Source organism: Sardina pilchardus, chromosome 14 (assembly GCF_963854185.1).
Source record: "Sardina pilchardus chromosome 14, fSarPil1.1, whole genome shotgun sequence".
In the NCBI taxonomy this organism is placed as follows: Eukaryota; Metazoa; Chordata; class Actinopteri; order Clupeiformes; family Clupeidae; genus Sardina; species Sardina pilchardus.
The window spans coordinates 25,566,267-25,586,402 of record NC_085007.1 but is presented as its reverse complement, the minus strand read 5'-3'; the positions used below and the strand labels follow the sequence as shown (position 1 = coordinate 25,586,402).

The 20,136-nt window shown below is 40.8% G+C and overlaps 2 protein-coding genes across 7 annotated transcripts; both read right to left on the bottom strand.

Annotated features, from left to right (window-relative positions):
• Nucleotides 1–173: 173 nt before the first annotated feature.
• LOC134100918 (UDP-glucuronosyltransferase 2C1-like) lies at nucleotides 174–13,130 on the bottom strand. 6 transcript variants are annotated; one of them, XM_062554412.1, is made up of 7 exons: nucleotides 12,408–13,130; nucleotides 11,265–11,413; nucleotides 10,895–11,026; nucleotides 10,573–10,660; nucleotides 10,259–10,478; nucleotides 9,301–9,374; nucleotides 955–1,064 (listed from the first exon to the last, which is right to left on the bottom strand). In XM_062554412.1, the coding sequence occupies exons 1-6, from the start codon at nucleotides 13,114–13,116 to the stop codon at nucleotides 9,359–9,361; spliced, it is 1,314 nt and encodes a 437-aa protein (XP_062410396.1). In that variant the 5' UTR covers nucleotides 13,117–13,130; the 3' UTR covers nucleotides 955–1,064; nucleotides 9,301–9,358. The 6 variants fall into 6 exon arrangements, with proteins under 6 accessions (XP_062410395.1, XP_062410392.1, XP_062410394.1 ...); XM_062554411.1 differs by lacking the exon at nucleotides 9,301–9,374 and having other exon boundaries at nucleotides 174–1,064; XM_062554408.1 differs by lacking the exons at nucleotides 9,301–9,374; nucleotides 10,259–10,478; nucleotides 10,573–10,660; ... (1 more) ...; nucleotides 11,265–11,413; nucleotides 12,408–13,130 and adding exons at nucleotides 1,554–1,773; nucleotides 1,865–1,952; nucleotides 2,190–2,321; nucleotides 2,579–2,727; nucleotides 2,978–3,977 and having other exon boundaries at nucleotides 190–1,064.
• Nucleotides 13,131–13,669: 539 nt separating this feature from the next.
• On the bottom strand, nucleotides 13,670–19,991 carry fktn (fukutin). Its single transcript, XM_062554415.1, has 10 exons — nucleotides 19,913–19,991; nucleotides 19,289–19,474; nucleotides 19,104–19,160; nucleotides 18,657–18,857; nucleotides 18,197–18,474; nucleotides 17,552–17,684; nucleotides 16,953–17,082; nucleotides 16,658–16,791; nucleotides 16,411–16,535; nucleotides 13,670–15,564 (listed from the first exon to the last, which is right to left on the bottom strand). The coding sequence occupies exons 2-10, from the start codon at nucleotides 19,388–19,390 to the stop codon at nucleotides 15,351–15,353; spliced, it is 1,374 nt and encodes a 457-aa protein (XP_062410399.1). The 5' UTR covers nucleotides 19,391–19,474; nucleotides 19,913–19,991; the 3' UTR covers nucleotides 13,670–15,350.
• Between the last annotated feature and the right edge of the window lie 145 nt (nucleotides 19,992–20,136).

The window sequence follows — 20,136 nt, the reverse complement described above, 5'->3', positions numbered from 1 at the left end:
AATTTTACTCAGATTTTCCAAGTGTCCTTTACTATAAACCGAACTGCAGTCTCATCCCTTGTAGCGGGGCTCTCCCCTCTGGTAAATTTGACTAGGAGGATTGGATTCACTTACTTGTCTGATTCTGTCTCACTATTATCGGACAGTGACATGGCCAGAAAATGCGCTCCATGAGTGGATGAAGACATGGGGTGCCTCTCAACATCTGTCCTCGATCCTCAAGGGGCGTTCCCACTGATCTATAGTTAACACTGGATAGACACTATCCCATTGTTGCCGCCCCATCAGATCAGTGAGGATCGAGGTCCGAGGAGCGAGGGAGGACGTATAAAAGCCCAAATAAGAGGCACCCATTTTGTTCCTGTCATCTTTTATGTTGTACACACAACAGACAGGAAGCAGCATTCATAACAGATACACACAATATTTTGATGATGGTGTTTATTTGTTCAAAGCAAGTTCGTAAACTTGCTTGTTGTGTTTCACCTGTTCATTTTTTCATTTTTTTTTAAAACTAATTTGTAGGATATTCTCTGAAAAGACCCCTATACAGACATTCACTTGCATATACTGTAAATATCATCTAAAAAGGTCATGATCTTTAAATTACATTTGAACATTGATTGAATGCAAATACACCCCTTACACCCAGTTACTTGCATAATTGCTGTGTTGGATACCATCCAACATGACAGTGCACATTTTTCCATGATACAAACTTTAGTTTTTTTTTAATATATATATATATATATATATATATATATATATATATATATAAATGTCACTCTGTTTTCTTTTTAAGGAGACTTTTCCCAAAACATCTTCTGAAGCAGAAGCAACATGATTTTACTACAATAAAAATAAACAGTCCCACTATGGCAAGCAGGAATACCATAACATCCAGAGAATGGTACTGGTACCAGCTGAGGTCGTGGGACTGAACGTGAAGGTGCTTCGCTCCTTTATTGCGCATGACAAACTCTATCCAGAATACGGCCTCATCCAGAGGTTTCATTGGCTGGTCATGGTGAATCCTGGAGAGCCTCATGATGCTTTCCTTATATCTAGTGGCAAACAGAAAGCCAATTGTCAGCAATTGATGGGCATCAACAAAATGACATCATACCACAGCCTCGATGGTGTTTCTAAACTACAAAAACACATTCACTGTAGTAATGTCCACCATGAGGGTTCATGCTTAAAATGCATGTGGGTTTATCCTGGAGACCAGACTCTCTTCTTCGCAGAGAGTCTGGCCTAGCTTTATTGGCAAACGTTTATTTCCTGGCTTCAATGTCTTGCCCATGATGTTAAACTAGCAAACTGGTTTTGTCTAGTTCTTCAATTAACTTTAGTTAGATTTAAGACTTTACACTTTGCAAATAATTCAAATTAGTGCCAAAAATCTCAACTAAACACACATACAAATTAGGTAGAACAACTGTTCAACTCATAAGCAACTGTACTCTGTCTCATAGTTATCAAGATACATGAGCTGGACTACAACCACCTGTATTGTTTTCATAAACCAATGCAGACAGAGAGTGACTTACGAGGGATCACTTATCACTGAGTTGAGGGCATCCACCAAATCTTTACTTTCCATTTTGTTGAAATCCAGACTGACAGCCGCCCCTTTCACCTTCATGTGGTTCAGATTATCAGGCTGGTCAGCGAACAGGGGGATGCCCACCATGGGCACTCCATGATAGATAGCCTCATAGAGCCCATTGGTGCCACCATGGGTTATGAAGGCCTTGGTCTTGGGATGGCCTTTATAACAGTGGACAGATTCAGATACATGTACGTCTCTCATTAACACAATTTGTCTTCATAAGGATGTAAATCTTAGATTAGACTTTACCTAGAAGGTCATTTTGGGGAAGCCAGTCATAAAGTCTTGTATTGGGAGCCAGTGTCTCTGGCTTTACACCACTGTACCTCCACAATACCTACGGAAGGCACATGAAATGTTAAATACATGACAAGAGTAACTGCACATGGTCGTTCGGCTAATATCATCCCTGTGACACAAATTTTCAAGGTTACGTCTGATAAGGGGTGCCTTAAAAATCACAACCCAAGACATTCAAAAGACAGTAGAAGACACTTGAATATCTTAAGTTTCAGTTACAGACTGGTGGAAAGCAAAATGTGAAAGGTGCAAAATATGTTCAATGTCCATCAACCTTCTGAGGTATTTCTCCAAGTGCAGAGGCTATTGTGTTTGCTCTCTCCATAGTGAGGTTCTTTATCATGGATCCCAAAGAGAACACCACAATACCATCATCCCCAGAACTTTGCACAAATGCCTCCATGTCCTATAAGAAACCATACCATAAAAAAAAACATTTTAAAACACTTATTGGTAGCCTAACAATGAGAACAAGGATCTGCAAAATCTAACACTGACGGGGTCTCAAATATATAGCCTAGTGCACATTTTCAATATTGAAACAGGGCTGCTCAATTTTTAACATTAGTTTTGATGTCATTGCTTTCTTCTTGAGGAGAAACAGTGTAATTTTCCAACAATAAGAATGAACAAATGAAAATGTAAAAAATGAGCTGATCTCACCTCTGGAAGATGCTTTGCTGGCTTGCAGTGCAGGCCTCCAACAAATTTGAAATTGGGGAGAAGAGGTCGGGGGAACTCAAAATCCCAGTAGGTCCGGATCAACCAAATATCAGCTTTACCAAGGACATCACATAATTTCGTTGGTTTACCTAAAAAAGGCATAGGCTGAGATGGCTTCTCCTTTTCAAACACAACAATGGTGAATCGAATAGGCCTAGATCAGATAAACCTTCCAGACTAGCTAGTTGGCCTATTATGGACACAAAATGACACTTCAACAGATAGGCCTACATTTTTATGAAATTCAATTAACGCAGTAAGATCAAGGACTAGTCAACTGTATCAGACTAAATAAACATGGAATCAAGACAATATAGGACTGCAAATATGCGCCCCTACCTCTGATCTCACTTAAATAATTATTCGTCGTTAGCATGGTGTGCAGGTGAAATATGGCAGTATGGACTCCATACATCACAAAATTTTGCAACCTCTCCATAAATTCCATATGGTCTGTGAACTGTGCTGGTACCGCAGGTACATATGATGGAGGTGTTGGCAATTGGCCGCATTGCCTCTCAAATACATAGCCAAATGAGAGTCTCAAGGATAGAATAAACGGTATGTCTAAAACTTCTGCCAAAACATCACCGCAGGGCATCATAGGATCAGATAGAATAACCTCGAATTTGGCGTCTTTCAATGTATCAATTAACATCGGGTTGCGTAAAATGCCATCACATATGACATAGTTATGAGCGCTTACACGGTTCATCACGGCTATAGTTTTAAAAAACATTTGTAGTTTTGACGCAGTCCTTGACTGGTACATCCACAAATCAATAAATTCATTCCACATGGCATGTACTTCGTGTTTCTCCAGAGGAACTTGGAAAATGTTGAAGTGTACACGCTCGTCCTGAAATGATTTCACAGATGGTGAGGCTGAGTTTACCAATACTGTAATGCTGTGGTTCCGTTCTGCAAGCGCTTCCACAATCGTACGCATATTGTGCCAGTGACTATACTCTCCGGGTAAAATCAAAACATTGCCGCTTTCAACGCAAACACCAACCATGAGTAAGCCTAGAAGAGATGCGATGGTAGAAACCATGACGCGGTTATGCGCTTTTGTTGATATAAACATTGTGCTCAGCTGGAAATAAAGCGCATTACGACATTTACTAGGACAAAACAGCCACGGAAAGTCAGTCTTCTCATGTTCGTTGGTAAATACTTGTACTAGGGTACGCGTACCGAGGCGTGGCCAAAGTCTACTAGGCTACAATGTATGGCCAAAGGTAACATAGCTATATGGAATTGAGATTAGATAGCCCACAGAGCCAGAACGAACTATATCGTCATGCCACCAGCTATTTGCCATTATATAGCTCATTAAACTAACAACCTGTTGGTTTTGTTTTCTTTTGTCAAGTTCAGACTCACGTGTTTAATATGTGGGTTAAGGAAATGAAGTGTGAGCAGAGAAGAGAAAACACAACACTAACTAAAGAGAGCGCATGACAGTGATACCTTTAGATTGATCGAGTTTGGAGTGCTTAGACGGTGAGAGTAGATTAAGGATTAGTCATAGTTTAATCGGGGGTCAGAGATTACAGAAAAACAAATACATCAGTTTCCGTTGTTTTTTTTTGTCATTGATTGTTGTCACCGTCAGTTGCTTTATTTTCTCATGGATTTTTGTCCAACATTTCCAAATATTGTCTGTGTTCTGGAACTCACCTGCCAGTTCAGTGTATATTGGGTCCCAAGTAAAATATGTGATGACATGGAGCAGAATATCTTGAGAAAATGTGAAAAGAACATTTTTTATCCTCTGAGGAAAATCCATCTGGTCTGAGTACAGAAAACCAGCTCCTGGCACATAAGAGGGGGGAGTGGGCAGTTGCCCACACTGGCTCTCCAATGCATTTCCAAAGCTGAAGCGCATAGACAGCACGAAGGGCACATCCAGGGTCTGGGCCAGCAGGTCGCCACACATGAACATGGGGTCAAGGAACATGACCTCATAGCGCTCCTGCTGCAGCTTCTCAATCAGGCTCTTGTTTGAGTACAGGGTCCTGCACAGTGCTTGGTTCTGCTCCACTCCTCTGTCAATCATCTTTTTGACCTTCAGTGATGCCCTCAGGAAGCTGTCATTAGGCATGTCATACATCCAGTAACTCAGCATCTCTTCTAAATTTTTTGTGATGTCCTCTTTAGCATAGGGAACCTGCAAAACCTCAATGTTGAACCTGGAGGAATTGCTCACAACAAATAGCGTGGCGGTGTGAGTGATGATGGTGACAGAATGGCCTCTGTCCACCAGGCCGTCCAGGATAACTTTCATGTTGAGCCAGTGGCTGAACTCACCAGGCCACACCAGCACCTTCCCTCCATCACTCCACGCAGCTAGACACAGCAGTGAAATCAGCAATGGCTGCACACGCATAGTGGCTCACCGGCGGCTGCTACAACTGTGAAGGAGCTCAAAAAACCAGAGGTAAGATCCAGTCAGAGAGAATGCATGTGATCTGGAAGGGGTGAAACAGGAGTAGCCAGCTAGGAAACCACTCCCAGAATTATGCAACTCCACAAGGGAGCATGTTGGCCAACTCCAGCTGTGGCTAAAAGACAAGTAAGAGGGAGTTGCAAACTGTTAGTCTTGTTAACACTTCTCAATTGTAATTGTGAGTGGGTCTGGAAAAGGTTAATTGGCTAACGGCTTACAGCAGGGACGTAACAAGCAGTGAAATTAAACTTAAACTTAGTGCATTTAACTCATACTAAATAATTTCAGAAGTGTAGCAATCTCGTAAACGAAGGTTTTAAATACAGTTGTGGGCTACATTTCTGAGAAATACAGTCCACTGAATCGGCGTTTGTATTTGCAAACAGCGATCAGCTGCTCCTATATGATAAACTATTATTATGATCATCACAAGCACTGCGACAGGTTTGGTCAACTTATTTTTTTTCTTCAGATTTTTGCTCTGGAACAGCGAAACACAAGGTCACATGAAACTTGGTGGGCATGTTATGTCATGTTATGTACCACTAGCCTGACTTTCCTTCCTGTCTGGCACACACAACAGTGACCTCCCATTGCATTCAACATTTAAATAGTTGAGAGCAGGTAGACTTTCAGAAAGATGTAGCCTGGCTATCACCAGACCAAGCTCAATCTTTTGAGATTGAACATTAGTCTGGGGAGTCTGTGAAGAAATACAGAATCAAACATTTCAATAAATAGAGAATCAAGTTTTAGTGTCATATTTAGTTGTAATCTACATTTCCTTTCTGAACACTGCAGATCCTCTCTAGGGCCTCTTCAGATTACAGTCTGTACTGGGACTCTCACATCCAAATACGTAGCATGGATCACCAAACCCACCAAATACTGCAGTTATTCATTATTTGCTCCTGTTATCATTTACATGTATAAAACATTATCCCACCATCCATATTTATGTTCAAAATGTAGTGTTTAGACAGTACATATACAGAGAAAGAAAGTTCCTATGAAACCAACTATTAAGATTCAAATACATGACCATTTCATTTTCATTTACAAATATCTTGTCATTATAATAATTATTATTATTACTATTACTATTCTTATTCTTATTTTATCATTGGAATGCCTGTGTAGAGAGTGTATGTAGTCTGACTACTCTGGCCTGTCTACTGAGGCCAGACATTTTTTTCACAGATATGGTAGAGCAATTAATGTCTCTGTCCCTCCTGTCTGTGGTACTACTGAGTAATGAGCAAGGACCGAGGACTCGGACATGGCTTCGGACATGGCTTGGACATACAGATTAGCCTGACAGTTCATAAATGGAGAGGCTCCTTTGTTACAGCAGTGTTGCCGGGATCAAAATCGAAATGTGCTATTTTCCATGAAATACTCAAATTGATCTTTTTCAACATTTTGTCTATGTCCTTTTTGCATCTTAATATGGGTTTACAAGATTTGCAGATTATAACATTCTCTTTTTATTTGCATTTTACACAACGTCTCAACTTTTTTGGAATTGGGGTTGTGTTAGTCACAGACATGAGATGCTAGATGAACACCTTGTTGCTGTCATCTTTTACATTGTACACAACAAACAGGAAGTAACTCTCACATATATGTATACACACCATATTTTGATGATGGTGTTTTACCTGATCGATTTTCACCTGATTTTTGTAGAAGCATCATATGATTTTTGTGTACAATTACAGTATATTTGTCAAACATTTTGTAATCAGTCACTGGATACTGGCTATCAGTCAGTGCTCATCAACAGGTTCGTAGGGTATTCCATAAAAGAGCCCTACATTTATATTGACATTTATTTGCATATTAATATAATATAAAAAGGTCATGATCTTTAAATGAAGCATTGATTTCATGCAAATACACCCCTTCCATATGATTACTTGCAAATGGCCTTGCAGTGTTGGATATAGTTGGAGTGCATATTTTTCCATGATAACTTTAATGAATATTTTAAATGTCATTCTGCTTTCTTTTTTGGGAGACGTTTCCCAAAACACCTCCTGAAGCAGAAGCAACATGATTTTACCATAATAAAAATGAACAGTCCCACTACGGCAAGCAGGAATACCATAACATCCAGCGAATGGTACTGGTACCAGCTGAGGTCGTGGGCCTGAACGCGCAGGTGCTTCGCTCCTTTATTGCGCATGACAAACTCGATCCAGAACACGGCTTCATCCAGAGGTTTCATTGGCTGGTCATGGTGAATACTGGAGAGCCTCATCATGCTTTCCTTACAGTGAGGAGAAAATTTATTTGATACCATGCTAAAGTTGCCTAAAAAGAGGGATATAAAATCATCAATTGACAATTGATCTTAATGTCTTAATTAAAAAAAATAGTAAAAATAAAACCGCTAAGCACCCCAATTTTCTTTGTGATTGAAGAATGTTTCGTAAAGAAATAAATGTTCTTCCTGAATGCTAGGGGGAAGGAAGTATTTGACCCCCAATGTAACCCTATGGGAATTTAACACATAGGGTTAACATAGGGGCAGGCAGATTTTTATTTTTTAAGGCCAGCTATTTCATGGATTCAGGATATTATGCATCCTGATAAAGTTCCCTTGGCCGTTGGAATTAAAATAGCCCCACATCATTACATACCTTTCACCATAGCTAAAGATTGGCATGGTGCTTTTTCCAGTAGGCCTATTAGCCTGTTTGATGCTCATTGAGCTCAATGCAAATCAACAGGCTAATAGGCCAACTGGAAAAAGCACCATGCCAATCTCTAGCTATGGTCAAGGATATGTGATGATGTGGGGCTATTTTAATTCCAAAGGCCAAGGGAAATTTATGGGGATGCATAATATCCTAGATCCATGAAATAGCTGGCCTTTAAAAATAAAAATCTGCCTGCCCCTATGTTAACCCTATGTGTTAAATTCCCATAGGGTTACATAGGGGGTCAAATAATTCCTTCCCCTAGCATTTAAGGAAAACATTTATCTATTTACGATACATTCTTCAATCACAAAGAAAATTGGTGTCCTTGGCGGTTTGATTTGTACTATTTTTTTTTTAAATTAAGGCATTAAGATCAATTGTCAAATGATGATTTTATATTCCTGTTTTAGCATGGTATCAAATACATGTGCTCCTCACTGTATATCTAGTGGCAAACAGAAAGCCAGTTGCAGAAGTATTTAGTTATGTGCATTACGCTATATACTGTAGCCTATTGCCATTATTGTTGCTATTCTCCTTAATGTAGTACCAACTTTTAAATAGTTAGCTGTTAAAGAGACCCTATGCAACTTTCTACAGGAGACGATCGCTCCTTGTTTACATCTGGAAGTCTGAGACGAAGAACCACGCTTGCAATTTATATATTTAAATATAGCCTATACATGTATAAATATACACGCTAAAGCTGTCGGGGAAGCTCTGCAGAGAAAATGCAAGCATAAAACGAGCGAAAACGAAAAACTTAACTATTGTATTGTTGATATGTATGTGGCTTTGGATAAAAGCATCTGCTAAATACCATAACCAATAACCATAACCATAACTATAGTTATGGTTATGATATATCATAACCATATCTTAATATATCAGCAATTGATGGGCATCAACAAAATAACAACATGCCACAACCTACGAACTACAAAAACACATCAAGTAATCCACCCTGTGTTTAAAATCAAACTTTGGGTTTATGCTGGAAATTCATGCACCTTTCGTCCATGTAGTAATTTGTTTAAAGATAATGTGCAGTTTGCAAAAACAAGAAAAGGAATCCTAGCCTGGCTATCACCATACTAGGCTCAATCTTTTAAGATTGAACATTAGTATGGGGAGTCTGCGCTTTATTTCTACTGCACAAGAGGCGGGATCAATGGGCATCGTTCGAATGACTCAGTTATCAGACCAACGATCCGGTGTGTCTTTTGGATAAGCTAGTTTGTGATTGGAGCCAAAGGTTGTGGACAGGAAGCAGGGAAGATAGATGTGCAGGTTTCCAGCCTGAGCTGTTGGGTGAAATCCAAATTGGCCGGCAGGTCAGGCAGGGTTCACCCAGCCTAAGGGATTCCTTGAGGTTCAAGGACCTTCATTTATTTGGAGGGCAAAGTGCTAAGTCTGTCAGCAATCAAAGTTCTCGTGCATGAAATGTGAACTAGAAAAGCACTCCGAGAGCGCAGACCTCCGCCAAGCAAAAACATAACCACCTCCTGGATCCAGACAGTGATACGGATCACTCCCAAAATGTATCGTTTCTTCCTTGGGTCACTTCAAGCCTTTCCTGAAAATGTCATAAAAACTATCCATAACTGTTTGAGTTATTTTGCGAACAAACAAACAAATAAACAAACAAACAGACAGACAGACAGACAGACAAACAAACCCTGAGGAAAACATAGCCTCCTTAGTGGAGGTAATAATGTAGAACAACTGTTGTTAACCCTCATGTTGTCCTCAAATCTTACCGACGTTCGTTATCCTTGGGGTCAATTTGACCCCAGCTAACAAAACTCTCAAATAATGATTGAAATTATTTTTTTTACCCAGTTTTTTTGTGGTAGGTACTTAACAAGAGTGTAACAACCACCATCAACAGCCCTAAAAAACAATCCCACCCCTCTACACCCCTTTATGAACCCTGGAACCCTGGCTGGCAATATGGCCAATCCAGTGTCAACAGCCCAAAGGCTGAGTTTTTGGCCTTTTTCAGACCTGCCATAAAAACTTATATGTAATATGTACTTGTTTATGTGATAATGATAATAAGTACATGTTCTCATACTATTACAATAATAATATTCATATTGTGTCAAATATTCATTTACCTCATGTTTCATAAAAATGGGGTCAAATTGACCCCAAGAACACCAACGTAACTATTTTTTTTACAGGACATTGGAAACATATTTTTGTGCAAATTTCATGTTTACTCTGTTGTACCCTTCAAATGAGGAAAAGTCATGAAACTTGAAGCAAAACAAAAAAAGTGAACCATATATTTTATGATGTTAAACATGGCTTGGGGTCAAATTGACCCCAAGGACAAGATGAGGGTTAAACTCAACTAAAGCTAAATTAATTGTCTCGTATTTATCAAGATACATGAGCTGGACTACAACCACCTGCAATGTTTTCATAAACCAATGCAGACAGAGAGTGACTTACGAGGGATCACTTATCACTGTGTTGAGGGCATCCACCAAATCTTTACTTTCCATTTCGTTGAAATCCAGACTGACAGCCGCCCCTTTCACCTTCATGTGGTTCAGATTATCCGGCTGGTCAGCGAACAGGGGGATGCCCACCATGGGCACTCCATGATAGATAGCCTCATAGAGCCCATTGGTGCCACCATGGGTTATGAAGGCCTTGGTCTTGGGATGGCCTTTGTAATAACAACATGGTGGACAGATTAAGATACATCATTCATCAACACAGTTTCTCTTCATAGGGATGTAAAATCTTAGATTAGACTTTACCTAGTAGATCATTTTGGGGAAGCCAGTCATAAAGTCTTGTATTGGGAGCCAGTGTCTCTGGTTTTGCACCACTGTACCTCCACAATACCTACGGAGGGCACATGAAACGTTAAACACATGACACATGAGTAACTTCACATGGGCCATAATAGCATCCCTGTGACACAGCTTTTCAGGGTTTTAATACCTGGGCTTACCTTAAAAATCTCAACTCTTCAAAAGACATTATGAAAACATTTGAATATCTTAAGTTTCAGTTACAAATGCTATGATGGAAAGTAAAATGTGAAAAGAGCAAAACATATGTTCAATATCCATCAACCTTCTGAGGTATTTGTCCAAGTGCAGAGGCTATTGTGTTTGCTCTCTCCATCGTGAGGTTCTTGATCATGGATCCCAATGAGAACACCACAATACCATCATCCCCAGAACTTTGCACAAACGCCTCCATGTCCTATAAGAAACCATACCATAAAAACATTAAAACACTTACTGTTAATATAAATGAACAGGAACAAGGAGCTGCAAATAACACTTAGGGGGTCTCATATAGTGCATATTTGTCCAAAACAGGGGTTTACAATATTTTTTTATTCATTTTTTGCCGCTCTGCTATCTTCTTGAGGAGAAGCAGTGTAATTTTCCAACAATAAAAAATAACAAATGAAAATGTGAGAAGGAGCTGATCTCACCTCTGGAAGAGGCTTTGCTGGCTTGCAGTGCAGGCCTCCAACAAATTTGAAATTAGGGAGAAGAGGTCGGGGGAACTCAAAATCCCAGTAGGTCCTGATTAGCCAAATATCAGCTTTACTAAGGACTTCACACAATTTGGTTGGTTTACCTAAAAAAGACATAGAAATGGGCTGCCGGCTAATTTGTTATGAACTGAATGCAGCAATCGTAAATTGGAAAGATCAGATACAGCTAGAAGTTGGCATATTTTGGATTATAAGGACAACATGACTCTTTAGCAGATCAATTTTTGGAAATGAGCTTCAGTGAAAGTTCTATTAGGAAGACTCGTAGTGTTTCTTACTCCATTCATTCATGGAACCAATCTTGATTGTGTGTGTGTGTGTGTGTGTGGGGGGGGGGGGGGGGGGGGGTATGCTTGTAAATAAAAGTAGGCTACTGGGCTACAGTATGTGTACAGAGGTCAAAGTCTACTACATCATGTGTAGATAGCCCACAGAGCCAGAGCCTTCTATACTGTCATGACACCGGCTACTTTGTGATTATTTTACTCAATTAACTACTAACAGGTTGGTTTCTGACAAATGTTTTTATATCTTTGCCTCAAGTTCAGACTTATCTGTTTACATAGGGAGAGGAAAGGAAATTAAGTGTAGGCAAAGAAGAGAATGCACAAAAGAGTAACAAAGAGAGTGCATTAAGACGGACAGATACTGTAGAGATAGATAGCCTAGATATAGTTTGGAGTGCTTATGCAGTGAGGACAGGTATAACGGCTATATTACTGTGATCAGGTAGCCAATGCCGGCTAATTTGCAATTATTTTTCTCAATGAACTAACAACAGATTGGTTGCTGACAACTGTTGTTATATCTCCGCCTCAAGTTCAGACTTGATCTTGATCTGTTTACAGTATATGCATGGGGAGAGGGAAGGAAATAAAGTGTATGCAGAGAAGAGAGAGTGCATTAAGAGGGACAGATATACTGTAGAGACAGATAGCCTAGATAGTTTGGAGTGCTTATGCAGTGAGGACAGACTATAGAACAGTCAGTCGGTTATGTGGGATCAGAGACGACAGAAAAAGCTTTCATTGATTTATGTGCAGAATTTCCTAATATTGTCTGTGTTCTGTAACTCACCCGCCAGTTCAGTGTATATTGGGTCCCACTTGAAATATGTGATGACATGGAACAAAATATCTTGAGATAGATAAAAAAGAAACATTTTCGTTCTTTGAGCAAAATCCATCTGGTCTGTGTACTGAAAAGCAGCTCCTGGCACATAAGAGGGGGGAGTAGGCAACTGCCCACACTGTCTCTCTATGGCATTTCCAAAGCTGAAGCGCATAGACAGCACGAAGGGCACATCCAGGGTCTGGGCCAGCAGGTCGCCACACATGAACATGGGGTCAAGGAACATGACCTCATAGCGCTCCTGCTGCAGCTTCTCAATCAGGCTCTTGTTCGAGTACAGGGTCCTGCACAGTGCTTGGTTCTGCTCCACTCCTCTGTCAATCATCTCTTTGACCTTCAGTGATGCCCTCAGGAAGCTGTCATTAGGCAGGTCATACATCCAGTAACGCAGCATGTCTTGAAAGTTTTTTGTGATGTCCTCTTTGGTATACGGAGCCTGCAAAATCTCAATGTTGAACCTGGAGGACTCGGTCACAACAGACGGAGTGGCAGTGTGAGTGATAATGGTGACAGAATGGCCTCTGTCCACCAGGCCGTCCAGGATAACTTTCATGTTGAGCCAGTGGCTGAACTCACCAGGCCACACCAGCACCTTCCCTCCATCACTCCACGCAGCTAGACACAGCAGTGAAATCAGCAATGGCTGCACACGCATAGTGACTCACCGGCGACTGCTACAACTGTGAAGGAGCTCAAAAAAACCAGTCAGAGTAAATAGAAAGAGAATAGAATAGTAAATAGTGAAACAGGAGTAAGCCACTCCCAGAATTACACAACTCTACGGTGAAATGCATGTCAGCCAAATCCATTTCCATTTAACAAACACCTGTAGGCTTTGAAGTTAGATTAGTGAGATATTAACTCTACGAACAGTAAAAAAGTAAAACAAAACAAAATAATAAAAGAAGTTCTGTGGCTAAAAGATGAAGGAGAAGATGGTTGCATAAAGCTGCAAATTGTCTTGTCGAGGCTTGTTGAGCTTACATGTTAGAAATTAGACTAAACCCTATTCATATGTCCTATGTTATTTATCCAACCTCGTAACAATAAGTGCTTCCATAAAGCTAATGATTCATGAAATCATCTGAGTTATCTCTGAATGCCATTTAACACACTGAACTTTGAACCAGCAGTTGTAAACACAAAGAACTGATCTGTAATGTGATTAAAATAACACATGTGGCACAATGTAAAGGATGTGAGAACTGTCTAGTTTTATTGTTAATCTGCACTGTTAGACATTTCAGCAATTTCTACAGTACTTTACTTCATTATTGGTGAATGAAGTTAAATGATTTATTTGGTGACGATTTTGATGAGAATGAAATCCTCATTAAATACTAAAGAGCACTAGCCTGGCTATCACTAGACCAAGCTCAATCTTCTGAGCCTGAACATTAGTCTGGGGAGTCTGCACTGTATTTCTACTGTCTGCACAAGAGGCGTGATCAATGGGCATAGTTCAAATGACTGTACGCTGGGATAGTCCTTGAATTAGACAAATAATTCGGGTGCGTCTGGTGGATAAGCCAGTTATTGATTGGTTCCAGCAAAAGAGGAACAGAATTTGTGTGCTATGCTCACACAAACTGCCACTAGCCGTCAAACTAGTCAACGTTTTTTCTCTCCAGATTTCTGCTCAGCGACTCCTGGGACACTGAAACACAGGGTAACATGAAGCTTGGTGGGCATGTTACGTCATGTTATGTGCCACTAGACGCCACGGTACATCTAGTTTTTATGTTAACTTTCATTCCCAGCTGGCACACACAAGAGTGACCTCCTTCTCCATTCAACATTTAAATAGCTCAGAGCAGGTAGACTTTCAGAAAGATGGCCAAAAGTGAAGGCAACCACAACACAGTATTCAAACAAAGGCAGGCTTTTCTCTTCCAAATGAAACAACAGGGGACATATTTTTCAGTGCGGTAGGGAACATGGGTCATGATCATTCTGAGATGTGGAGGTACATTTAGTCAAATGGTAACATTATGACAAATAATACAAATAATTTCTTAGAACACATTTAAATGGATTAGTTATCATGCAACAGCAACCAAAAGAAACAGAAATTCCTATTCCTGTTACTGTATATGCTGCAGAGAGAGGAAATACAGAATATTACAGAATCAAGTTTTACTAGTGTAACATCTAGTTGTAATCTACATTTCCTTTCTGAACACTGCAGATCCTCTCTAGGGCCTCTTCACATTACAGTCTGTACTGGGACTCTCACATCCAAATACGTAGCATGGATCACCAAACCCACCAAATACTGCAGTTATTCATTATTTCCAGAGCTCCTGTTATCATTTACATATTTAAAACATGATACCACCATCCAAAATGGTGTTCAAAATGACACAAATACAGTGTTAAGACATACATATATATATACAGAGAAAGAAAAAAAGTTATGAAATTCACCGTTTTCAGTCAAATAAATTATAGCCATTTTGTTTTTAATTACAAGTATCTTGCCATTATTTTTTATAATTGTTATGCCTGTGCGGAGAGCGTATGCAGTCCCTGACCTGTCCACTAAGGCCAGGCAACTTTAATTAGCTTTAATTGTCTCTTAAATATTGACAATTATTCCACAGGTTTATGTCTTTGCACAGTTCATATCTCTCCCCCTCCTGTCTGAGGTACTACTGAGTAGTGCAAGTGCAAGAGGGAGGGAGTGGATATAGGAGGTATATCACTGTCTTGTGTTGAGGAATTTGAACATTGTTTGAACCCATGAGGACTCGGACAGGGCTTGAACACGCAGACTCGAGTAACAGTTCATCAGTGGAAAGGCTCCTTAGTAGAAAGTGCAGCAGCCACGGAGCTGCTCACAGTCTTGTTGTACCACATCTATTGCCAGCAATAGAACGCTGGCCGTTCTCAGTAGACCTGGATGACCTCGTCCCACTCGCGCACGGGCCAAACGCCGTTCTCCTGCACGTTGGGTGGAGAGCTCTTCCAGTCCCAGGCCTTTACCGGAACGTTCCAGTCGGAGCCGTAGTTGGCCTGCACGTAGTCCAGAGTCTGACACGGCACACGCACCTTCAGCTCCAGCAGCTCTGTCCAGCACAGCTGAAATCTGGGGAACACATATCTGCCCAGGGAGAGACCCACACAGCCACACAGTTTAGTTAGATAGATAGACAGATAGATAGATAGATAGATAGATAGGTACTTTATTCATCCCCCCAGGTGAAATTCAGGTGTACAGGAGAGTTGATAACATTAACATAGACTGCGTTTACATGCACTTCAGTATCACGGTGATGATCAGGATTTTGATGCATCCTGGATTGTATTTGCACATGTAAACATCATATCTGGTTTTCAGGTCAGTCCTTATCCCGGGTTCTGTTCCATACATACACTGATTTCTCATGCAAAAGGTGTGCTAGTAGAACTTTATTATTGGTTGGTGGATTCTAGCATTTATCATGTATACACGGATATTATCAACCGGGTTTCTAAGTGTTCATGTACACACCATATCCTGACTATGATCAAAATTGGGATAAGCTTAATAACCAGGATACTGAAGTGCATGTAAACATAGTCATAGAGAAACCAAACCGAATGCAACACTATCACAGGCTATGTGCCATTATGCATTCAGAAATCACATGGATTGTACTGAAGCATTCCTTGTATACTGTATACAGTATGTGGTTGCAGTATTATTAAAATGGTTTATTATACGGCTCTTCACAATGCAAATAGAATGTATAGAACGCTGGTCATTATCAGGAAAATAAGTACCTTCAGGGTGAAACAAGACCCCTCCGCTTTGCGTCGGGGTCCGGTTCGCCCTGTCGGTACTTATTTTCCCGATAATGACCAGCGTTCTATACATTATCCCTTACGCATAGAGTACAGAACTGTAGTGTTTTTAAAAAGTATACGCATTCAAGTATCTATCAGTGTATGCAAACAAACAACGCACTTGAATTTCTTGCCGCTTTTTGCCTGCGTGCCTCCATTCCACACAGTCTCTCCTTCATCATAGAAAAAGAAGATGTCCAGCTTCACATCTAAGCCTTGGAAGGACAGCTCCAGACTGTCCTCGACCTGAGGATGGACACATACATTACAGAGACTATGCATTTAATGAACACTTAGGTCATAAATCATAAATATCATGTCGGACCAAAAACTGAAAACAAAAGCCGTGCGTCCAGATGTTACCAGACCTTTCCAAACTTGTGCTTGAGTGGGAGCCCCGCTTTCTGAAACGCGTGTGTGATGTCATGTCTGTAGTTCTTGACCCAGATCCCCAGGTCTACATCTTTACTGTAGGGGATAATACTGCACTGTCTGAACCAGCCTGCAGGAGAGAATGAGGAGACCATGAGAAGTCCGGAGTGGGTATGACCGTCTGCATCTATGTGCATGAGCAGAAGTATGTGTATCTACTTATCTAGTTAATTATTGTGTGTGTGTGTGTGTGTGTGTGTGTGTGTGTGTGTGTGTATATGGGCTTGTCACCTAAGCATGTTCCACTGCTGAGCCAAAAGGGAACTCCAAGCTCATACAGCGTTCTAGCGGCCAGGTGCAGCAGACTCTTGGCCTTCATCCTGAAGTCCATGGCCTCTGGTGAAAGGTCGTCTGGATACAGCTTGAGGAAACAAGAGGAAGCAACACTGAGAGAATTCAAATGGAAAATGTGAAACTTAGTGACAATAGCTAAGATCTATTCATTCTCTCTAATGACTGATGTCACCACCTTGCCCCATGAATAATCAAGAAGCAGTTGAAGTCAAGGACAGAAAAGGTATGCTTGACTGGGCAATCAGATAAAAAAACTGGTTCCAAGTACAAGTTCTGAATTGGAATGCTTGAAGCATTCCAACCACTGATCTATAAAGAATAACTAACTTATTTTTTGTAGATCAGTGATTCCAACCAGCATTGGAACCAGCTAAGCTTAATACAGAATTGGGTCATCGTTTTTCAGGAAAGTCTTAATGTGACAGAAGCAGATGAATAAAATGAAGATGATGCCGTAGTGAACATCTTGTGAAAGACACCTGTGTGCTGGCAGGTCTGACACAAGCATGTGTGCACAGGGAGCAGACGGCAGGTACCTGGTAGAATGCACGGGCCTCTCGATAGGGGCACTCGAGAAAACGAGCCTCGGAATGTTCCTTCAAGAAATATGAGAAGTTTCGCGGGATTCGCACGTCCAGACCGTCCAACGTCGTCAGGACCAACTCAGGCCTGAAAAGAGAATATACATGATCTGCAGGGCCGGCTCTAGATAGCTCCCAACCATTGTGTCTTGTTGCCCACCTAAACAGTCACGATTTTTTTTGTTTTCAGTTATATATTTATTTGGCAGTATTTTCAAACTACTTTCAAACAAAAATTCACACCTAAAAAGAATTTTGATATAAAATACAAATGTTCTTCAACAAAATAAAATACAAATGACAACATACTAGTTTGTATTTGAAATACTTATTTTAAATACATGTATACAGAAATACTGCCCATCCCTGTCTGTTGGCTGCAGCAGCTTGAGCTGGGTAGTAGGCTACTGTTTTTTTTCCATTGGGTTTTGTGTTTATGTCAATTTTGATCTAATTTGACCGCTTTGCTATGTTGCCCACACAACATTTCTACCAGCCCACCCAAATACAGTAGGCTAGACCGGTCCTGACGATCTGTCTGATGATAGATTAGCAACCATTCAGTGTTTGTGAAGGACATGTACACAACCAAAGCCTTACCTATTGTATGCTCCAGCGTAGCGGCCAAAATCCAACTTCTTGAAGGGGGCAAACTTCCTGTCCATGCTAGGCTTCAGTCTGAGGGGGCCGTGCCATAGGTAGTTCCCGCTGCGCTCGTACAGGACCACCAGGTGCACCAGCCGGCCGTTCATCTTGAACAGGAAGTGGAGTGGAATGTCATTTCCTGCCAGGTCGTCCATGCTGACGAGCCGGGGGTCTTTCCCTCGGATCTCGAGGACCTCCATACCCCGTTCCTCAGCTGCTTCAATCAGACCAACCTAAAATCCACAAAAATAATCAGATTTCATAGTTGTGATTATACAACAACATACAGTCATTGTACACTTACTGTACTCATTGTACTGTGCAACTGCTATGGTATTAGCAGTTGCACAGTATTACCTGATTGGAAAACATAAGATGTAGGGGGGGACAGCTAGCACAAGGATAAAGTACTTACATCGTACTTCCAGAGGTTTCCCATCAGGGCAAAGGTTGTGAATTCTCTGTGGGTACACAGGAACATGCAGTGGGGCTCTTTCAACTTGCTCTCCTTCAGCAGAAGAGCATCTTGGGTGATCAGGTCCAGTGACACAGTGTCCACCATGAAGACAGGCAGGCTATACTTGTGCACCAGCCCAAGGAACTTCACTGTCAGGTACTGTCGGACACATTCCATGGTCAGTTTCCCAATAGGAAAAACACTTGAAAACAACTGTTTCTTTGCACCATGTCACATAGCACTCAGGTAGAGGTAGTCAGCAACAGAGAGAGAGAGAGAGAGAGAGAGAGAGAGGGAGAGAGAGAGGGAGAGGGAGGGGGAGAGGAAGAGGGAGAGGGAGAGGGAGAGAGAACAAGTATGACAGCCTATGGTCACCAATCAATCTGATAAATCAGTTATATTTACCCTTTGTGCATCAGTGCCTGACAAGGACCCTTTACCACCGAAAACGTGTAGTCCATTCTAAGAAAAAGGTGAACTAGCGTCAGATGTACTGATGATAACCGAGGGCTTCTGATATGACATGACCATAACATTACATCTAAAATTACCAGAAGTAGCCTTGCTCGTTGCCAGCATCACGTACATACCTTTGATATGTATTGTCGGTAATAATACAACTGGAATAGCAGAAATATCGAGCTTGTTGCAATGAGAAGGGCAAGAACCAGGCTCTTGTTGATTCTAGGCATTGGTCCTTGAAGATGAGATGGCTTGGAACTGAGAAAGCTTTCCAACCATGTTCATTGCTTGCATCTGGCAGCATGTATATTCAACTGTGAGGAAACCAACATGCACATCAGAGCAGTCACGACAGGCGGCCAAGATAAAATACAACATGCGAAAGAAATAATCGCAAAAATATAGGTTGGCGAGTTTGCTTATGAATGAACACATTTAGCTTCTTCACATCAGGTTAGATGTATGTGAAATATAATTAGCAGGCTAGAAACAACAGCGTTGAAATACAACTGAATATTGGAAATCGTCATCATCGCTACTCGCAACATTGGCGAGAGGTTGAATGGATGCAGTTTGCGTGCAGCTAACTAGCAAGCATTCGTCTGTGAAGCCCTACTGACACTGGCTATTCAACATATCTCTTCCGCACTACGACGCTTAATCTGTATTACAAAACATAACACCTTCTGATAGCTTGCTATAATGTTTTTAAAGAACATATCCAAATTTGACAGTGGTCATTGTTATCTTACCTAGACGCTATCAGACTCAAATACAGGGTACGGTGAGCCACTATAGACAAAAAAACTAAAAGGCGTTTTGAAAATAGCGATGTACCAGTAGATGGATAGACAGGTCCAATGCAATATGGGAAACTTATTCAGTTGTAATTGCTATGATTGAAGCTTTATTTTGTTTTAATATTATTATTATTTTTCAAATCATACCCATAGAAGCTTTTATGTTTCGAAATGAC